This window comes from Pleuronectes platessa, chromosome 13 (assembly GCF_947347685.1).
Source record: "Pleuronectes platessa chromosome 13, fPlePla1.1, whole genome shotgun sequence".
Classification (NCBI taxonomy): Eukaryota; Metazoa; Chordata; class Actinopteri; order Pleuronectiformes; family Pleuronectidae; genus Pleuronectes; species Pleuronectes platessa.
The window spans coordinates 8,580,836-8,599,880 of NC_070638.1; the positions used below are offsets into that span (position 1 = coordinate 8,580,836).

At 45.3% G+C, this 19,045-nt stretch overlaps 2 protein-coding genes across 2 annotated transcripts in view; one reads left to right on the plus strand and one right to left on the minus strand.

Moving 5' to 3' along the window:
- Positions 1-918: 918 nt before the first annotated feature.
- Positions 919-2,535, plus strand: gbx1 (gastrulation brain homeobox 1). Its single transcript, XM_053438642.1, has 2 exons — positions 919-1,369; positions 2,021-2,535. The coding sequence occupies exons 1-2, from the start codon at positions 919-921 to the stop codon at positions 2,533-2,535; spliced, it is 966 nt and encodes a 321-aa protein (XP_053294617.1).
- Positions 2,536-10,351: 7,816 nt separating this feature from the next.
- The window catches only part of agap3 (ArfGAP with GTPase domain, ankyrin repeat and PH domain 3), a 70,135-nt gene continuing 61,441 nt past the window's right edge, over positions 10,352-19,045 (minus strand). Inside the window, exons 17-18 of the mRNA XM_053438853.1 lie at positions 11,114-11,369; positions 10,352-10,576 (exon numbers count right to left, since the gene is read on the minus strand). Of these exons, the coding sequence (XP_053294828.1) occupies positions 10,352-10,576; positions 11,114-11,369 (481 nt within the window). The remainder of the gene's footprint in view (positions 10,577-11,113; positions 11,370-19,045) is intronic.

A 19,045-nucleotide genomic window follows, 5' to 3' on the forward strand; every position in this document is an offset into this window, starting at 1 on the left:
CGTATTGTTTTTAGCCGGGGAGCATAGGACAGAGAGCGGAGAAACATCTGCCTCTCACCCCCTCTCTCCTCCCCTCTCCTCCTCTCCTGACTCCGATGCCCATCGGCCCCAATATTCCAACAAAAGCCACCGTTGTTTTACGCCGTCCCCTCGAATCCAGAGTAATTACTTATCATCAATCAAAATTAATAATAGCTGATTGGGTTGGTGTGGTCAACGATTATAGAAGGGGAAGGGCTGGAGCAGTCTCTCACACCAGTTTTCTTTCTTTTCTTTTTTTTTGCAAGTCAATGGTGAAAACCTGGCTTTAAAAAAGGGGGGTGGGGGGGAGGAGGAGGCGTGAGGAGGGGTGCGACCCGTCTATTTGGTCTCCACTGGGAAACTACCGCCTCTCAAGACGGCCAAAAAGTCAGAGGCTGAATAAGGAAATGAAGCGTAATTTGAGGAAGATGGATGAGCCCCCAGGGAAACTCCCCCTTTTCATCCCTCTTGTATTGAGGATTATAACCAATGCGCTGTCTCCCTCTCTCCCTCGCCCTCTCTCCCTCTCTTTCTCGCTCTCTCTCTCTCTCTCTGCGCGCACACATTACGCACACACGCGGTGCAGCGGAGAGGGGCGGAGGTGTGGGAGGCAGATAGACAAGAGAGGAGAGAGCGCGTGTTTACGTCTCAGTGTGTGTGACAAATACGAAGGAAAAGGTGCAGCGGAGCGGGGGTGCACACGGCAAAGCGCCCCACTGACCCACGCATATAGAGCGCACAGATCCGGAGACGAGCTCCACTCCCAGGGATGACAACACGCCAGAGGATCTACTTTCAATCCGCTCCGTCCTCACGCTGAAAAAGTTTTTACGCGCGGCACAGGCAGGGGACACCTGCTTCCAAGTTTCCACTGCGTAAAACGGGCTCACCTGCAAAATGCACAGACCCGGAGTCCAGGGGACTGCGTTCTCAATCGATTCCCTCATCGGGAACCATCAGCCCAGACCGGGACACCTGCTCTACACGGGCTACCCCATGTTCATGCCCTACAGATCTTTGGTTATTCCGCAGGCTTTATCCCACTCGCCTCTGACCTCGGGTATTCCTCCACTTGCGCCTTTGGCTTCCTTCGCGGGACGGCTCACCAACACGTTCTGCGCCAGCTTGGGACAGGGGGTGCCCTCCATGGTCGCCCTCACCACAACCATGCCGAGTTTCTCGGATCCGCCGGACAGTTTCTATCCACCACAGGAGCTCCCCGGTCCGCGTTTAAGCGCAGCCGACCCCGGGTCGAGGAGGCAGGACAGTCCGCGCTCTGAGGAGCTGCACGGCCGCGACAAGGGCTCCGATCTGCTCAACTTCTCGGAAACTTTTCAGACAATATCAGGTAAGATCGGCCTCGTGATTCATTGGTGTGTATTTTATCCTCACGAACAGAAGTGGCCACTGTGCGTAAAATGCTCTAGAGCGGAGGTCGCTGGTCCAACACTCAGAAAGTCTGTGAGCAGCAGCTGAACCAGGGAGGATTCAACCAAGAGAAACTCGTCTTATTAGTGTTGCTCGAAAGAAATGTCGCTATTATAATGAGAAAGCTCCCAGTGTCGACTTATGTCCTGTGGATAGAAGTTGCTGGAAGTTTGGAAGGAGACAACAATTCTTATAGTCACAAGTATTTATAAATATAATTAGATTTATTTCTAATTGTTGATCTCAGTATTTTTCTAAACAAAAAAACTAAACAAATAGGAGAGCATCTGAAACATATTTAAGGAAACGTCAGGACATTTGCTTTTCTTGAGTTGCACTTAAAATATGATGGAAAGGCCACCAGTGAAAACTTAAAAATCTGCTTTTACACACACACACAAAGTTGTGATGCTCCTTTATTTGCTCACCAATTATGTTTATCTTAATTAACATTTCATGGATCATCTTTACCAGCCACATCCAAACGCCACAACGTGATGTGCGTAATCCTGTTTTTTGGGCTCTTGGATAAATGTCTCATAACGTGTCCCTTCTTTCCTGCACATTTCAGGTGAGACCAAACTGTACAGTTCAGACGACGAGAAGCTGGACCTAAAATCCGCGGACACCGCGTGCAGCGACCGGGAGGACAGCTCCGTGGACAGCGAGAACGAGAGCTTCTCGGACGGGAACAACTGTGGCTCCCTGACCCAGAAGAGCAAACTGAAAGCCGGCTCGCAGGAGGCGCTGCCCCCCGGCAGCTCGGCGGGGAAGAGCCGCAGGAGACGAACAGCTTTTACCAGCGAGCAGCTGCTGGAACTTGAAAAGGAGTTTCACTGTAAAAAGTACCTTTCTCTGACTGAGCGCTCCCAGATCGCGCACGCACTCAAACTGAGCGAGGTGCAGGTGAAGATCTGGTTTCAGAACCGCAGGGCCAAGTGGAAACGGATCAAAGCCGGCAACGTCAACAACCGCTCAGGAGAACCGGTGCGAAACCCCAAAATCGTGGTGCCCATCCCCGTGCACGTCAACAGGTTCGCCGTGAGGAGTCAGCACCAACAGATAGAGCAAGGGACCAGGCCATGAACTCAGAAATACTCATGATAATAATTAAAAAACAAACACTTACATTGACTCTATATGTTCCACTGATTTGTTGAACGCATGAAGCACAATGAGGAGGATTCCGTTCTTGTCGTCTGAGGATTTTCTCGCAGGCAGATGAATTATTTGGCAAAAATGCTCTCATGATTTTTTATTTATTGTTGTGTGAATATGTAAATATAAACGGGCACTATGATGAGATGAGACTGTAAAGATTTTTTAAGTATTTATATGTAGGGGCCAAATTGTTCTGTCGGTTATGTGCATGTCCTCATTTGGTGAAACTATTCTGGATTTTCGTTTCGTGTTTTAGTAAAATAAAATTTGTTGAACCACATTTGCATGTAACTTAAGAGGTTTTTACTTTTATTTTGTTTCGGGGCGACCGGAGGATCCAGCTTCGACCGCTCCATGTGGAAAAAAAAATAAGAAAAGATGTGAAGGAGGTTTTGACCAAACAAATAAGGGACAAGTGTAAAGTATATTGACCTAATAAATCGCTTTATACGAACGTTTGAATGCAGATTGAATCATTATTACTGACAGGTTAGAATAACAAGGTTTTTGTTTTTGTGCTTGTTGGGAAAAATATGTGCAGGAATTATTTTATTTTGTAAAAATTAAAAATGTGGCCTGCACTCTTTGAACAGAGCAAATTATTTTGACCCTAATTTAATGAGTCTAAAAAAGCTACTTTATCAGGTGGTTATTTTACTATTTAACACATTTAAAGTAAAACTGTAAATATTAATCAATATCATTCTGAAAATATTTCTAATAAGATTATTTCCCCCTGACAAAATGCATGATGCTTTAATCTTTTACATTCAAACTGCTTCATCGTGGTAATTTAAGAGTGTTTTTAGATTGTGAATCAAATCAAATGAATATTTTCTTCCCCTCCACAAAAATCATCAGGACCTGAAAGGCAGATGATGTGTGCAGCAGTGATTGATTTCTCTTTAGGAGGCCATGTTGTCTCAAGTGGACTGATGGATCCTCATTAGACATGAGCACATTCAACACACTGTGATGAACTTCTCTCCCAGTCACCACACAGGAGCAATCAGACCGCAGCTCTTCCTCATCTGACAACAAAAAAATATTTAACTGCAACAAATAAGTCATCCGCAATAATTTCATCAGTAAGTTGGATTCAAACGCTATTTTATTTAAGACAAATATGTTGTTTCTGTGGTTAATCACACTATGGATACAAGAGATTTCTTAATTCATGTGTAATTTGTAAATTTAAGCAATATTTTGTCCAAATTTGATTTGATAAATACAGATAAATATTAATACTCGTTTGGAACTCTGGAAGAAAATTAAAAAATATATTCAAAATGACATTGAATTGGGTATATTTCATTAATATGATACAAATTTGTAAGAATGTGACTTTTCCAGTTGTGGAGATTAAGCTTGAAAATGATATAAAGATATAAAATCTATTTCCTATGGATACATGATTATTTATACTACCCGTCGGTAACTTAGCGACATAAACAAATAAATGCCTTGACCAGTTCATATGGAACGTTACAAGGCAACGTAACATTACTGACCAGCATTATTAAAATAACGTGTAACTAAAACATTCTCTGACCACATAAATATCCTCTTACAGGAAAGCGGAGTAGAGGGCTTGAGATGAAAACGATCATCTTGCACGATTCTGGGTTTACACGGTTTCTCTGAAGTGTTTCCAGAAGTGTCTCATGTTGGAATAATTTCACTTTCGGATGAGAGAGGGTTTTGATTCCCACATTTTTAACCTCACGCCTCAAGCCACGTTTAAACCTGAAGCAGACCTCTGTTGAAATAGGATTCTTCAAATATTTTATTAACGTTAATATTCTACTAAATCAACTCTTAAAGAGTATTTTTCCAAAGTGTGGAGGAATTATCAGACAAATCAGGAAACACACCTTCACCCTATACTTTTTGAATTCCCTCTAAAGCCTCTCGCGGATGAGAATAACTCTCCTCTCTGTTTGACCTCAGTGTTTACAGACACCTCATGACCCGGACACCCATGAGTAGTAAAGTTTATTTTACTGTCCACCTCATACATCAGGACTGTGACACTCGGACGGGGACTCAAGGAGTGATGATCATGTGAGGTAGCTCTGGAAGTTTTATTATGGTCCAAGAGCTGACTAATATAGATGGTCAATTCCACGATGCTGTGCCAGAGTGCCGCGGCGGCTATTTCAGTCCCCATGAGCTGCGTGGAGGAGATGACAATGAGGAGCCATGACACAGCCCAGACACTCTCTTTAACATCGGCTGTTATTGTCAGGATGATGTGAGTGGTGGCTATTGCAATTCTGTGCGATTAGTTGAGTGAGATTATTGTCATTTTTGTAAACGTATTAACTCAAAATCATTTTTTTTTAGCAATTGCATCACTGAATACAAAGAGCTATTATAGATTTAGTATGTTTTTTAATTCATTTTCTTATTTTAATAAAAGTTTTACCAATCTCTCGTCCATTAAAGCCACACTTTGGTCTCAAGACAGCACCTGTATCAGTTTCATCCTTGAATCACAAATGGAAACATCAGAAGTTCTCTTCAGCAAAGACATTAAACCATTTCCACATTCCCACCTGGAGAGAGAGACACAGAGACAGACAGAGAGAGAGAGAGAGAGAGACAGAGAGAGAGAGAGAGAGGAGGGACCTCATTACTTGCTGCTCGTGTGAGTGTGCAGACTGCTCAGCACCGACTGGAGGCCTGACTTCTTGGGAGGGTCCGGACGGTGGCGGCTACAGTGATGTATGGGCAGATGCATCAAATCGCACAAGATAAACAAGCGATGAGTTTCATCAGGGCCATCATAGCTTTAATTTGGCTGCCTAATGAGTCAGATCTAGTGGCGGAGATAAGAGTTGTCAGAGGCCCGGCTCTAATGAATTTCTTGCCACTTGTAATCAAGGTTGCCTGTCTGAGGGGGGATGATTAATGGAACCCTGGAGGATTCCCTCGGCCCTCAGCCTTCATTACAGCTAATGCATTCTCAGGCAAATTAACAGAGAAATGCAGGCAAAAGCCAACGGGGGAAAGAAAGAGAGAGAGAGAAAGAGAGCGGGGCGAAGGGAGAAAAAGGGGGAGAAAGGGAGAGAGTGATGGGAACAGAGCGTTTATGTAAAACAAAGGAGAGAGAGGAGGATGGAGAGAGCACGGTGGCGGAGGAGAGAACCAGGTTGGCGGCGGGGGAGAGAGAGAGAGGCAGAGATGGTGCTGAAATCCGCTGATTAGTTGGAGGTTCAAGGATATGGAAATGAGAGGAGAGACATAGGGTTGAGGCCGTCAGAGAGGGCAGGGTGCAACATGGATGCACTGGTTAGACATGATGGAGCTGAAATTGATAAATGGATGTTCAGGTCTGGGGGGGATTAGGGAGAGGAGAGATGGTCAGATGGAGAGAGAGGAGTGGATATAATTACTGGTGGAAGAGGTTAAACGAGTGATGGGAGGAAGAAAAAAACAGGAAGCGAGTGTGACCAGATCAAGACGAGCAGAAACAAACATGTGAGACAAGCCGCCGCTCGGCGACACCTTAAAACAACAGTCATGTCGCTGACTGCTTGCTAAGCAGCCTGTTAAAGTGGCCCGTGGCCAAGCAGAGCCTACATGTTATGGAAATATGGATTTAATGTTTGCAAATATGGTCTCGTCAGGTCTTTGTGTAGCCATCCATCAGCCTCAGACCCACCTCTGCAATCTTGGAGGCAATTTGTCTGAGAAGAGGTGGGCGGCAGAGAGCCCTCCTCACTGTTTAGCAGGCCCTGATGAAATATCAAAACACACAGCAGTGCAGGCGAGCTCTCTAGTCTCGCCACAACAAACACAAGTGGCCGGGGCTCTGCCAAGACGTGTGCATGGTAATAAATTACAGGGCAGATTTCCCTTTGGATAATATTTCTCAGGAGGCGTAGAAAATCTGTAATGGCCATCAGGGTAGGTTAGTGTGATCGAGGCCTGGCATTTTAAGCACTAACTTAAATCTTAAAGCGGCTATAATTAATATTTTGATATTAACGATGGGTCACATTAAAAGGTGTATGTGACAAAGTAACAGATTATTATCACCTCACTCTGGTGAATTGTTTTTAGCACTTTTAATGTCGATGTATTAGTTTTTACGGCCCACCGCTCTCTCGTTAAGGTTGTTTCCAGGAGAAGGAAACGATTTAAAAACTCAGAGGAAAAAGCCAGCTCATCACCAAATGGCAGACGGTTATAGTTAGCAACCAGCTGGTGGAGTGTTTATCTGCAAAAAAAAACAAATATTTCCTGTAGGAGATGGTGGAGACCAAAAACGGAGCTAAAAGGAGAGTGAAAATGTGTTGATCTGTGTCTGCTGGACTTTTGCCATATCAGTGAGGCAATAACGTCAATGACGAAACAAGTTACAAGTCCTGAAAGGTTTCAGAAGCTTGAAATTGTTAGAATTCCTCTATTGGTTTACATAAGTAACTGTTATCTGGAATAATCATATTCTGATTCAAATGCAAATTCTAACATGCAAGTTAAAACCACTGAAAAGAGCTCAGAGCTTAAAAGAAATACTCAAATATCTAATGTGAATTAACCTCAACTGTTCTAATCACGGCAGCAAAGTGCTCATGTGAGACCCGACTGATGTCAACTGGCTTCCTGCTGAAATAAGTTTCCTGGGTCCTTCAAGCGCGACTCTTTGTACTGGGGCTTTATGTCAAATCAGCGTCGAGGGAGGAAGAGGGGAAATAAAAGAGACACCAGGTTAATAAAGCACAAACAATGCCAGCCAACAGAGAGAGGAAGGGGATGAAGATATGCCCAGACGAGATTAGCAGGAAATAAGAAGTGGATTAGTGAAGGCTTGACTCCTCTGAACACTGAGACCTTTCACTTTTCCCCACGGTGTCGTGCTGCCTGACACTAAGCCCGGCTTTTTATCTTAATCCTCTTTCAACAACTGTTGGGGGTCCCACGAGCAGGAAGCGGAGAGGTCGCTTTACTTACCTCGACACACACACACACACACACCTGCTTTCTCTCAGGGCCACATGAATGAGATTTGATCCGGTGAGGTCTGACGAAAGGAGGACGCAGAGGGAGAAGAACATGGAATGGCAGTTCCTCTTGAAAGGACGGTGCTATTTTTAATTTGAGAGCCTCACCTTCTCTGTTAGGCTTCAGTAGATCAGGTACAGAGGCGACGGGGGCGTGATGGATGATGAATGAACAACACAAGACACGTGCTTCGATTTCCCTAAATCCAGGGAAGGCTACATCGTTGAGTGTTTATTAATAGGTCAACAGTCAGCCAAGCATCCAAGCGTACAACAAGTTACTCTTTAGCTTTTGCTTTGTTTCACGTTCTGAACGTAAAAAGGAAATTACAATAGGAAAATGAACTCAAACAAAACGGAACCAAAAAAAAAAGATATTTACATACTGCATTATAAATATGTCAAATGTACATCATTATACACAAGTACCAAAGATGGTCAGTTAATGTTGAGACCAAACGAAAGTACCTTAAAAAAATATGCCAAAGGAGAAACAAAAGCAACATATTAAAATATGGTTCAAAAAACCAGTTCAGTTTGTTTCTCTAAGAGGAGCTTGTCTGTAGATAAAGGCATTAAGCTAATATGTACACTTCATGTTGTGTTTGGGGGTAGATCAGGCAGTTTCTAGTGTTTTTTTTTTTTTCAGCATTTACAGTACGTCAATAAAAGTTCAGTCATCATCACTGTATACTTTAAAACTCCCCTCAAATAATCTCCTACACGGAAATGTACTTGAAATCAGTTCAAGTACAGATCAGAAATAAGGCCGGTACCACAGGTATGGTGCAGGTGTATTCAAAGGTAAATGGTTGAATTTGCAGTTGTTTCTATAACATTTTTAATTGGATCATTTCAGGAATAGTGCTTCCTGCCTCCAGCTCTTTAAATACAGACATGAGAGTGGTGTCAATCTTCTAATTAAACTCTTGGGAAAAAGCTAATTCAAGCATATTTCCACATTTTCAACATCGGTCTGATTCATTTTCATTTTCTTGTTGTAAACAAAAACGTAAACATACATCCTGCCTTTGTAAACTGAGCGAATCAAGAGGGTTTGAAACTTAAAAAAAAGGCAGTTAAACAAATAGGGGGAAATACATTGTAGACGTAGTGTTAACACCTGATTTCACTGAGGTGCCAAAGTCTTAATTTACTAAATGAAATAGCATGTGTGTGGAATACTGTCCATTTGCATTGATGCACACAGGGTCAAACTAATGAACTCGCTCTATGAACCTCCTTAACTCATTCTAATCCCTAAATGTCGCTCCGGTTTCCGTCACTTGAATGCATCTTGTTGCAGGGAGCGGGGAGTTCTGCTTGTAGGCTGACAGGCTCTCAGGGTGGGGGAGGGTACACAGGGTCAAGGGGAAGGGAAGGGAAGGGTAGTTTCTTACTTCTAAAAGTCAGAGTACGTTAAAACTGTTCTTATAAGGAATAAGGTGATGGAACAAGAACTACTAGGTCTGTACATTAAAACACAGTTATGTTCCCAAATCTTCACTGCAGCTGGTTGTCTTCTCTCCAGAGTTCACCAACAGAAATGCCCAGTTGCTCTCTCGGCTGCACACGGTCACGGATGAAGAAGACGCAAGCACACACGTGTCGTACAGTACGTACACACATTAGTACCACATATGTATTTCACAGCAACATAATGGAGGAAACGCACTCTGGAGTACCAGGTTCACAGCCATTGGCCACGGGAGGCTGAAAGGATATTCCAGTATGCTCATGGTTTGAAATCGCACAAATCTGTGTCAAACAATCATCAACACAATCTGGTCAATCGTTAAAAATTACTCCAACAAAGACATGATAATGGTGCAATTTCACAGTTTCAATCAAACTCTTGAATTTGAATGCATTCTGATTGAAGAGGCTCGCTCACAAAGCCATGTGGCTCGATGGTCATGAAACATAGTGCCCCTCAATTCCTTTATAGTCACGGCCATTTCTACTGGAGGATCAGGATAAGGGTGGCGGAGGAAATGACTCACTTTCACCCCGTAAGAACGCTGCAATCAACTTCTTTATGATGATCCGGCCTCATTAAGATTCTCAATCATTTGGACTCTTCGGCTATTATTGCTTTGCCTTTGTATATGAATAGTATGTCAAGAGTTTGATAGCCGTGTTGAAGCCATGCATCATTACTAAAAGCTGCAACAGCCATCGATATGGTGGAAGATTTAGTTTCCTTCCCACATCAGTGTTTTGTCACCGTGAAAACTATTCCTCACAGTTTCGTGTTATTATGCCTCGGCTTGAAAATTTGAAGGAAGTCTCTCATTTGCGCTCATTATAAAATCAGCTCACGCTGCAGAGGGGAAGACGTGAAAGGAAATGTTCAAGCATTAAGGAAATGCTTTTCGTAGGGTAGGTATGAATGCCAAAGTAAGTCATTTGTTTGGTTGACGCTTGAAGAACATAAAGCTTTAAAGCTCATCGTGATCGTTTCAGACCGAGATTGAGTGAATTTAACAAAACAATTACAAAATAACATTATAAAAACAAACAATGTACAATGTCCGAACCTCACAGGACCCACTTCTGTCAGCGTGGGGGGGAATATTAACAATGAGTCCGTTACTCCTGAAATCTCTCCGCCGCTGCTGACTCTGGGTTACACAGTGTGAAACAGGAGGAAGTACAGGAAAGAGACGGGGGGAGGGGGGGTGCAGGGTTTGTTTTTTAATGTCTGCTTCCTCGCGGCCGCTCGCCGCCTCCTACATGATGCTGATGCTGCGGTTGAGCTCACACTGGGCGTTGTTGTTGTTGATGTTGGGGTTGCGGCGGCTCATGTTGGGCGTGGCCGCCAGCGTGAGGGTGCTCGCTTCGTTGGGGCAGCCGTGCTGAAGCAAGATGTCCGCGCACTCCTGGCTGCCGGCTCGCCGGGCGTAGGACAGCGGCGTCTGGCTGCGAGCGTCGCGGCTCTTCACGTCCACACCGTACTGCAGGAGAAGACGAGGGGTTAAAAAAAGGTCGATCAGAAAGATTTGGATTTCACATGGTAATGGAATTTTTTGTTAAGATACATTTATTTATACATTTATTTGTCCCAAACACATGCACAGACATGCACAGGCACACTCATGCAATTGTAGGGAAATTTAACCTCTGCTTTTAACCCATCTGGTGCAGAACACACAGAGCAGTGAGCAGCCATGTACGGCGCACGGGGAGCAGATGTTGGGGGAGTAAGGTGCCTTGCTCAGGGGCACTAGACAGGGTAGGGAGAATCCTCTTGGATTTTTGGACGGATCAATTGAGGTTCGTCTTTTTGTTGTTTCTCCGTGGAGTCGAACCAGAGACGAACCAGAGACCTTTTCTACCCATAGTCCACCGCCTCTCCAATTTAGAAGAACATTATAATAAAAAGAGGATAACTGGCTGTTGGATAATCTTTCCTTTCCCATTTAAACTCCCAGTTCACTCACCCAAAACTAAATTCTAACAATAAACACATTCGTCCAGTGGAGCCCACTCACCCAGATGAGAAGCTGCGTGATCACCACGTTGCTCATGGCACAGGACAGGTGCAGAGCGGTGCGTCCGTCCCCGTCCCCGTAGGTCTCGTTAACCTCCTCCTTGGTGCCGTGGGCCAGCAGCAGCACCACCAACCTCAGGTCATCCTCCACCACCGCCCGGAGCAGCTGCTGCCCCAGGGGCACGTCGGACTGGGGCAGCTCCACCAGGAACAGCTTCTGCTCGTACTTGGCCCGGATCCAGCGCTCCTTCTCCTCCCTTGAGAGACGGAAGAGACAGGGACGCTACAGGTCAGGCACATCGAAGCATGATGAACCACGCCGTCCACAATTCAGCACCGAAGTTAAGGAACTTTTCAAATCGCTCATACTTCAGAAGCAGCGATGTAAAGGGGTAAACACATAGAAAAGGCGGAACGTGGACACCTAAGGGAAACATTACAGTAATTGGCCTGAGAGACTCACTGGTGTAAAGTGACATTTCTAAATGATTAGAGCACAGGAAAGCCACTAGCCTCTGCTATCACAGTGGGAAATAATCCAGTGAGATGGGCTGGAGAGATGAGAGAATGCCAAAGGGTGTGACGCTTTGGGCAATATTCCACTTTCTGGTGATTACAGTCGACAGCAAGACGGTTAGAGTCTGGCCGGCTTTCTAAAGGTTACACATCTCTAACAGCATGTCTGCCGCGGACAATACAGGAAGGAGGGGTCCTCTTTTTTTTTATCAGCGCTGTCGGCTGTCAGTCTGAACTGATGGATCCCCTCCACAAAAGAGGCAGTGTGTCTCCGAGCCCCGGTCTCCCTTGGGGTGGCTGGGCCCCGAGTCAGATCGATGGGGCTGAATGGCGGCCAGAGAGGGACAGTGCGATGTGGGGCTCCGCCACTTCCAGCTCGCAGCAGAGAATAGAGGCCGAGGGAAGACTCGTCCGTCCTCTATCGCCAGGACAGAGTTCTATCTATCGCGCTCCATCTTGACCACCCCCCCCCCCCCCCGTTTCATTCTCTGCCCACATACAAACTGTCCAAGTAAAAAAAGAAAAAGAAAAAAATCAATATCAATATGTGAATGACTGAGCATGCCCAGTGTGGCACTAACCCTGTGACCCTGTCAGCCGGTGTGATAAGGCGAGCAGAAAGAGGCTGTTGTCTGGGTCCGGGGGTGAGTGACAGAGAGAAGGAGGCTTGTGCGGATAAGTTAGAGCGGCGACGCCGGCTGGAGTGACAAGGCTCTCATGGGACTCCGTGTGAAAGGAGCGGGGCTCAGCAGCAGCAAGTGCAAACTGACAATCTCATTCGCTTCAATTCCATTTCATCATAATCACGGCGAAACACTGATGGAGCACGACTTAATCACCCAGATCCACCTTTGAGATGAACAATGACACATCACACATGCACATTAAACTATACCGATTCTCCTTTGTTTTGATGGTTTGATCTACAACGGAGAAGAAACAACTTTTGACAAATTGTCTTTACAGTCGTTTATAAGTCCAATGTTTTTCTATGTTTTCCTTATTGCCCATAAATACATAATTCCAAAACCCATACCAGCCAGCATGATCTCTTTTGAATTTTACTAGATTTTAAACAGTCATTACTCTAATATTAGTAAAAAATCAATTAGTCAGGGACTATTTAAATAACAGAGGCTTGATGCAGCAGCTAATTTATTATTGTATGTGGTATTAACTCAAAATTAACTAGAGGGGTTCTCTATTACCTCATCTCACCACTCCTCTTTACAACATAGAATACCTGTTGCTGCAACGCATAGCAGCTCCTTGCAGAGTTGTTTGCTTTCACACCTTAAAGTCGTAACTGTCCACGCGGACAATCAGTCCTCATAGTTTCACTTGTCTTTTACTCATTATTCGGTTTACCTGAGAAGTGTGCACCCCTGCTACAGCCATAGATTGAATACATTGTGTGGGATATGCTGCTGAGAAAGTAACGGACAATTTAAATCTATGACACAGACGGTTAAGCTTCATCAGGCTTTTGCAACACAGATAACAGTTTGTTGATAATATTATTTGTTGATGATAAGAAAATTATGGAATATTGCTTCTTTTCCCAGATTCAACATCCTGTTTACTCTTATCCAATGACCTTGACATCATTTCTTTTTAAAAAGCAGTCCCTCCTTAAAATATGGTTCTCATGACATCTCAAAAAATCACGGACAATAAAATGAAAACTATCTGCACATGTACCACCAGGGCTCGGCAAAAAATATTTGAATATCCGAAAATATGTTGTAATTGAAGTGAATCTGCCCTTTACGTACTTCACCAAATAGCTCCTTTTCAATTACAGCCGCCGTTTTCAACGATTGTAACCAGTTCAGCATTACTCTCTCTCCCTGATTACGACCTTCGCGGCTGGGTGTCATGGCTGCCAACTCACCACAGACACCAACCATTTTCAGACTCATATGTCAGCTGCCAGATTCCCCTCGCAGAGCAGTTCGTCTTGCACAGAGGAGCGCGGCACCGGCCCTAACTACAGGAGCTGAGGATGTGATGGAAAAGCCTTTATCAGCGCCAAAGCACCAACTGATGAACTGCGAGGCACAACTGGAAGCTCATAAAGCAACTTAAAATTGTCTTAAAGCCGGAGCAGGAGAAAACCTGTGTCGGGGAGAAGTCCTTTCCCCTGCTTCACCATAAGCAAATCTTTTCTTAAGGCTGAGGGTATTATGTGAACAACAATACAGCCCTAATGGCAGGCAATTGCAGTGGCTCGGAGTTTTATGGTGTAAGACCTCCATCAATCCCCACTCAGTCATTATGTGAGGACAAGCCTGTTAGCAAATCAATTGGCCTTAGAGGCAGTGGACTGCTCAGAGCAGGAAGGGGCTGTCCTGCCCTCCCCTCCTATTTCCGGTGAAGCCTTTGAAAACAAGTGCCTCTGTCTTTTTTTAACTGCCAAAGAGGATAAAGTCTAAAAACTCTACAACCTCTGAAGTAACCCTCGCAGGCAGAATCTAAACCTTTAACAAAAATGTTAGCGCGGTAAGAAACGAGCGGCGTAAGAGCTGTTGTCCAAACGTGTGCAGCAGAAAGCTAGACCCTGAATGAGACGCTGGATCTGTAGAGCCCAGTGAATTGATATGAGCTAAATGAGGCAGAAAGTTAGCACCGAGATGCGAAACAAAAAGGCTGAGCAGAGCCATTAAGAAGACGTCAACATCTCAGAAAGGAGCCCTGAGGACACTTTGTTAGCCTGCGCTAAAAAAAAAAGGCCCCTAAAAAAACAAAACAGGCCTCGCTCACGACTGATGCCGAGCTCACAATCCAACCACAGCTTCTTTTTTTTAGATGAAAAAGAAAAGCAAAAGCAAGCAAGCAGTGGGTTTTTTAAAAATTCCCCAGCTGCTGCCACTTGAAAGAAAGAGTGTGGAAGGAAGTGAAATGGTAATCCCCTTCTGTCTCTTTGTTTGAAATAGAAAAACAATCCAAACAGAGGTAGGCTTTAGACAGTCGGGGGGGAAACTGAGACCCTTGAAAAGGACACTTCCTCACCACAGGAGGAAGAAAAATAAAATCGGAAGATTTAGCATGTCAAAAAAACGCCTGGTCCGAGCGGGAGGGAGGGGGAGGCGGGGAGGGAGGGAGAGGAGAGTGAATTTTCACAGCAGGGGGGATATTAAGGAAATTGAACTGATGGTTCCTCTTATATACACACACATGAAGGTTACACATGGGCAGAGGTTACGAGACACCACCGCGGCTCGGAGCACATGCTTGTTCCAAATCTCTCTGTTGCTGAGGGGACACAGAGGAGCTTAAAGATCCCAATAAAAATGCCTTTCCCTCTTTCAAGTCAAAACAAGCTTCCCCACAAACCACCTCCATTATTCAGAGTTATCTCGCGGCCGAGCATCATTGTTGAACTTTGCTTTCACAGAGTTTTATTTGCGAGTTAGTCCTGGGCAAACACCAAAATGCTTACCGAGTCCTAAGTGGAAATGGGATTCCTGGTGTCCCCTTTCATTTGCCTGCGCAGAGCCCACCTAGAGAAAGGCAGCCCTAACAGTAGAGAAAGGCCTCTTTTATAATTCTATTAGAGCTCTGTCCCTTCAGCTCTCCGTTGAGCAATGGATCCTGACCCTGACTTAATTAAGTGGCAAATGGCGGAATGATTCTCCTAAACCCGGCCCACGGAGTCAAGAACACATGACTGAATTCAAATAAAGAGGTACAAACAAGGATAATTAGTCAAGCCTGAAAGACAAAGGGCGAACTGGGAATTTATAGGAAGGGAAACTCAGACAGAGGGGTGGGGGGCGGAGCCAGCGGCGGAGGAGCCACAGAATGACCAATCTGGTCGCCTGCAATAAAGGTGCATCGGTCCATAGGAAGAGGAGGATGTCCGTCCCACCACCAGCACATCTTTCAAACGCACAGTCCCCATAAACAATCAAAGCTCCTCGGGCTCCTCCCACTCTTTCCCCGAGCATCCAAATTCACTGCGGACACATCAAACAGACGCAGTGAAGGGGAGAAATGGTGGCGTTGAAGGGTTCGGAGGGGGGGGGGGGTTGATGGGGGGTGGTGGGGGCTCGGGGTCTGAGCAGCCTGAACAAACCTCTCAGTGGGGGTGTATGCCACTTGTATGGGCCCGATTCCCATGCAGCCGACAGCTCCACTTCCACAAACCGAGGGGAGGGAAGAGACGAGGGAGCGAGGACGAGGGGACAGCAGCAGAAAGACGAAGAGGGGGCGCAGAGGGGAGAAGACAGATGAAAAAAGAAAAAGAGAAAAAGCGAACACAACGGGGAAAGAAAGCTGGGCCCCAGAGCATCAAAGGTTGCTAGGGGCCAGAAATGACGGAGCAACACAGTAAACGCCGCAGCAGAAAAAGTGCCCCCCCCGCGGTCCAGCGGGTACAGTGTTGACACGGTGCGGTCCTCTCGGAGGATAACGGCGGCAAAAGAATTTAGGCAAATATTTTTACAAGTGGAATAGATGCCCCCTTCCCTTCAAGGGCAATTTCTGAGCTCTGTGGAGAGGCCGGCAGAGAGAGAGGCTGAATATATTGTGACATTAATGAGGTTGTCAGACCCTGTGTGATCGAGTGGACGGGTTTTTGTGCCAGATAAACTAATACCTTTAAATGTGGATGCTTTTAACCCTTGCTGAACCCTGGCCTCGGTCACAAAGCCCAGGGGGGGGCTCCCAAAGAATCAGAACCTTTTTATTTCACGTCATCGGGTTGGAGCCTATTGTCACGATTTCGTAATGCTACCAATATTGAAGCTAAATGGCATCGGTTAAGTGGACTGTGCCACAATGAATCAGCCCTTCCTCTGCGTCTACCTGGCTCTGAAACCCGATGGCATGTGGGCAATTAGTGACCGTGGTGCCACTTCTCCCACACAGGGCTAATTACTGACCTGTGGGTTTCATTTGGAGAGAGAGAGAGAGCGAGGCAGGGACTGACAGAGGAAGAGAGTGAGAGAGGGAGGACATGGGGAAGACCCCGTCATTAATTTGTCTTAATTAATTACTCTTCCTCCACCAGGGCTCCTGGCAAGGCCGGCCTATTCTGAAAGCTCTTCCGAGAGTTGGCGTTCCAGCGACTCCTAACCTGTGAGCGGCCTGGAAGACGACCAACGCACGGGCCGACGCGGAACAGATCCTGAACCGGGAGCCTCACAACAAACAGCTCGGCAGAGGACGAGCCAAATGCCAGCGCCGGGGCACGAGGGGTTAAAACGGGCAGCGGGGGCCAGGTTGGGAGAGGTTAGCGATGTGATTCATTTTTATTACCGCGCGGCCCCTGCAGGCGGCAGGAGTGGCAAATTATTTCTGAAACAAAGTGGAGGGCTCTCATCAGAGCTATTACCTGCCTGTGGCCGAGGGCGGCGCGGAGCCCACAGAGGGTGACAGTGAGAGGCCCGCGTCAGTGAGGGATAGCCGTCCACATCCGTCCACGCTCCAGGACATCTCCCCCAAATGAGAACTGGTGTCTATGTGTGTGTGCGTGTGTGTGTGTGGGTGAGTGTGAGTGTCTGTGTGTGTGTGAGCTCATGCAGAGGATAAGGCTAAAGTTGGTCGTTGGACCTCCCCCCCACAGTATCCGTTATACTTTGTGGTGTCTTTTAACACCAACATGTGAAGCAATTAGAGTTGGCGTGCAAAACACAACGACGCCCCGGTGCTAATTAAAAGGACAACTCCCCCCCCCCTCCCCCGATATGCTGACCGCAGAGATCAGCCACAATGCAGAGCGTCCGCAGATGATCTCTCACTGATTATTTAGCAGTAAACTGATCAGACATGATTTTTTTTAAGCATCTGGTAGAATCTTTCATGAATGGGTAATAATGTCAACTAAAGGCTTCATTCGTGTTTAATAAATTAATAATAATGTACAGATAAGTTATGGGACATAAATAGTGTGTAATTTACAACTTAGTGGAAAGTGAGAAGCCTCATGAGTATTTATTAATAGATTAACAACCTGTAAATGCATTATTACCAAGGAGTAACCAGAAAGGGATTTCCCACAACCTGAATATCCATCATGTTTTCCTAGTAACGGACTATAAATCTTTAAAAGAAAAGTATTTATTAACTTTTTAATATCCATTTAAAATGCTACATAACAGGTGACTCATTAGAAAGTGGTACCGTGCATTCTTCTCCCTCTACATCAGGTGACACGTATGCACATATACAAGGATATGAGCATGTTTCCAATTTAAAAGCCTGCAATCAGTCTGACGTACACCAGTAATCTCAGTGTTGCCGTGCGGCTCCGCGTACGACAATTCTATATATTGTGTTCCTGCCTTCCTGAATATCATAAGCTAAACCAATCTTGTGGATGAACGCCTTTAAGTTAAACCTCAAAAATGCGAGAGGTAAAACTAGTCTTGCAGGAGACATTCAATCAGACACCGAGCTGATATTCAGGTAGTTACTGAATCGTTTAGATTAGGTGTCACTAATGTTTAGTGGGAGTCGGGAGCCATACACTGCCTGCCGAGGTGCCATCACAAAGCTGCTTCATGTCACTGGTGTGACACAATTAAAATCCCCTCGCATGTGCTGCACTCAACTTAAGAGAATCACCCACAGAGGAGGAGGAGGAGAAGGAGGAGGAGGAGGAGGATTTATTGTGTAGAGAGAAATATGAAGAAAAAACTACATCCCATTAAGTGGGTCTTAATTCATCATTCACGATAAAGCCTAAATAATTTGATGCTACCTTTTACCCCACGAGGCTACAATCTTCTATCAGCGACACAATCAGCAGCCTCTCAATGACCAGTGGCCATATGTGATATTTACAAAAGCAGTTTTTTGTCTGAGGATTAGTTATGCTGCAAATGAGATTTATTGTTTGACAGTGGAGACTAATGGTGACGCTGCCGCGGGACACCATTGGATTTTGGAGACAATGAAGAACCTTCCGGCTGGAGGCGACGTGGGACTGACAGTGGTACGGAGAGGAATCAACATCAATAATCTTTCATCAAGTCCACGGTGGAGCACTTTAGCACAGATACCATTCAATAAATAACTGTAGGCCATCATTCAGCGCTGAACTGGCCGAAAGAAGCGGAGGATGGATTCGGGAGGTTCAGTGGACTGAGAAAACAAAGATTTGTTCATTTGGAAACATAAATACAGTCACAATGACTCCGTATGTGCTCGTATGAAGTATTTTCAAAAGCCCAGAACCACAGCGTACGATCAGCACTTTTTGCTGAATATCACAAGAAACATTAAACTTGATTTGATCTGGTACCTGGTTATCATACATTGCTCAGACTTCTTCGTAGTAAAGAGAGCTTCTTGTTATTTATGGAAGTGATACAAGTTCAAAATCATTAGTAGAGACCATTTTCCTCAGGTCAAAAAAACCACCAACACCTATGACAACTGGCTTTTGTTTGGCAATGTGAATGGACACAAT

What these genes read in the sequence shown, in the direction of transcription:
- gbx1 (XM_053438642.1), top strand. Translation starts at nt 919, where the DNA reads ATGCACAGACCCGGAGTCCAGGGGACTGCGTTCTCAATCGATTCCCTC. An exon ending in AACTTTTCAGACAATATCAG is followed by an intron (nt 1,370 to 2,020) that starts GTAAGATCGGCC and finishes TGCACATTTCAG; the next exon opens with GTGAGACCAAACTGTACAGT.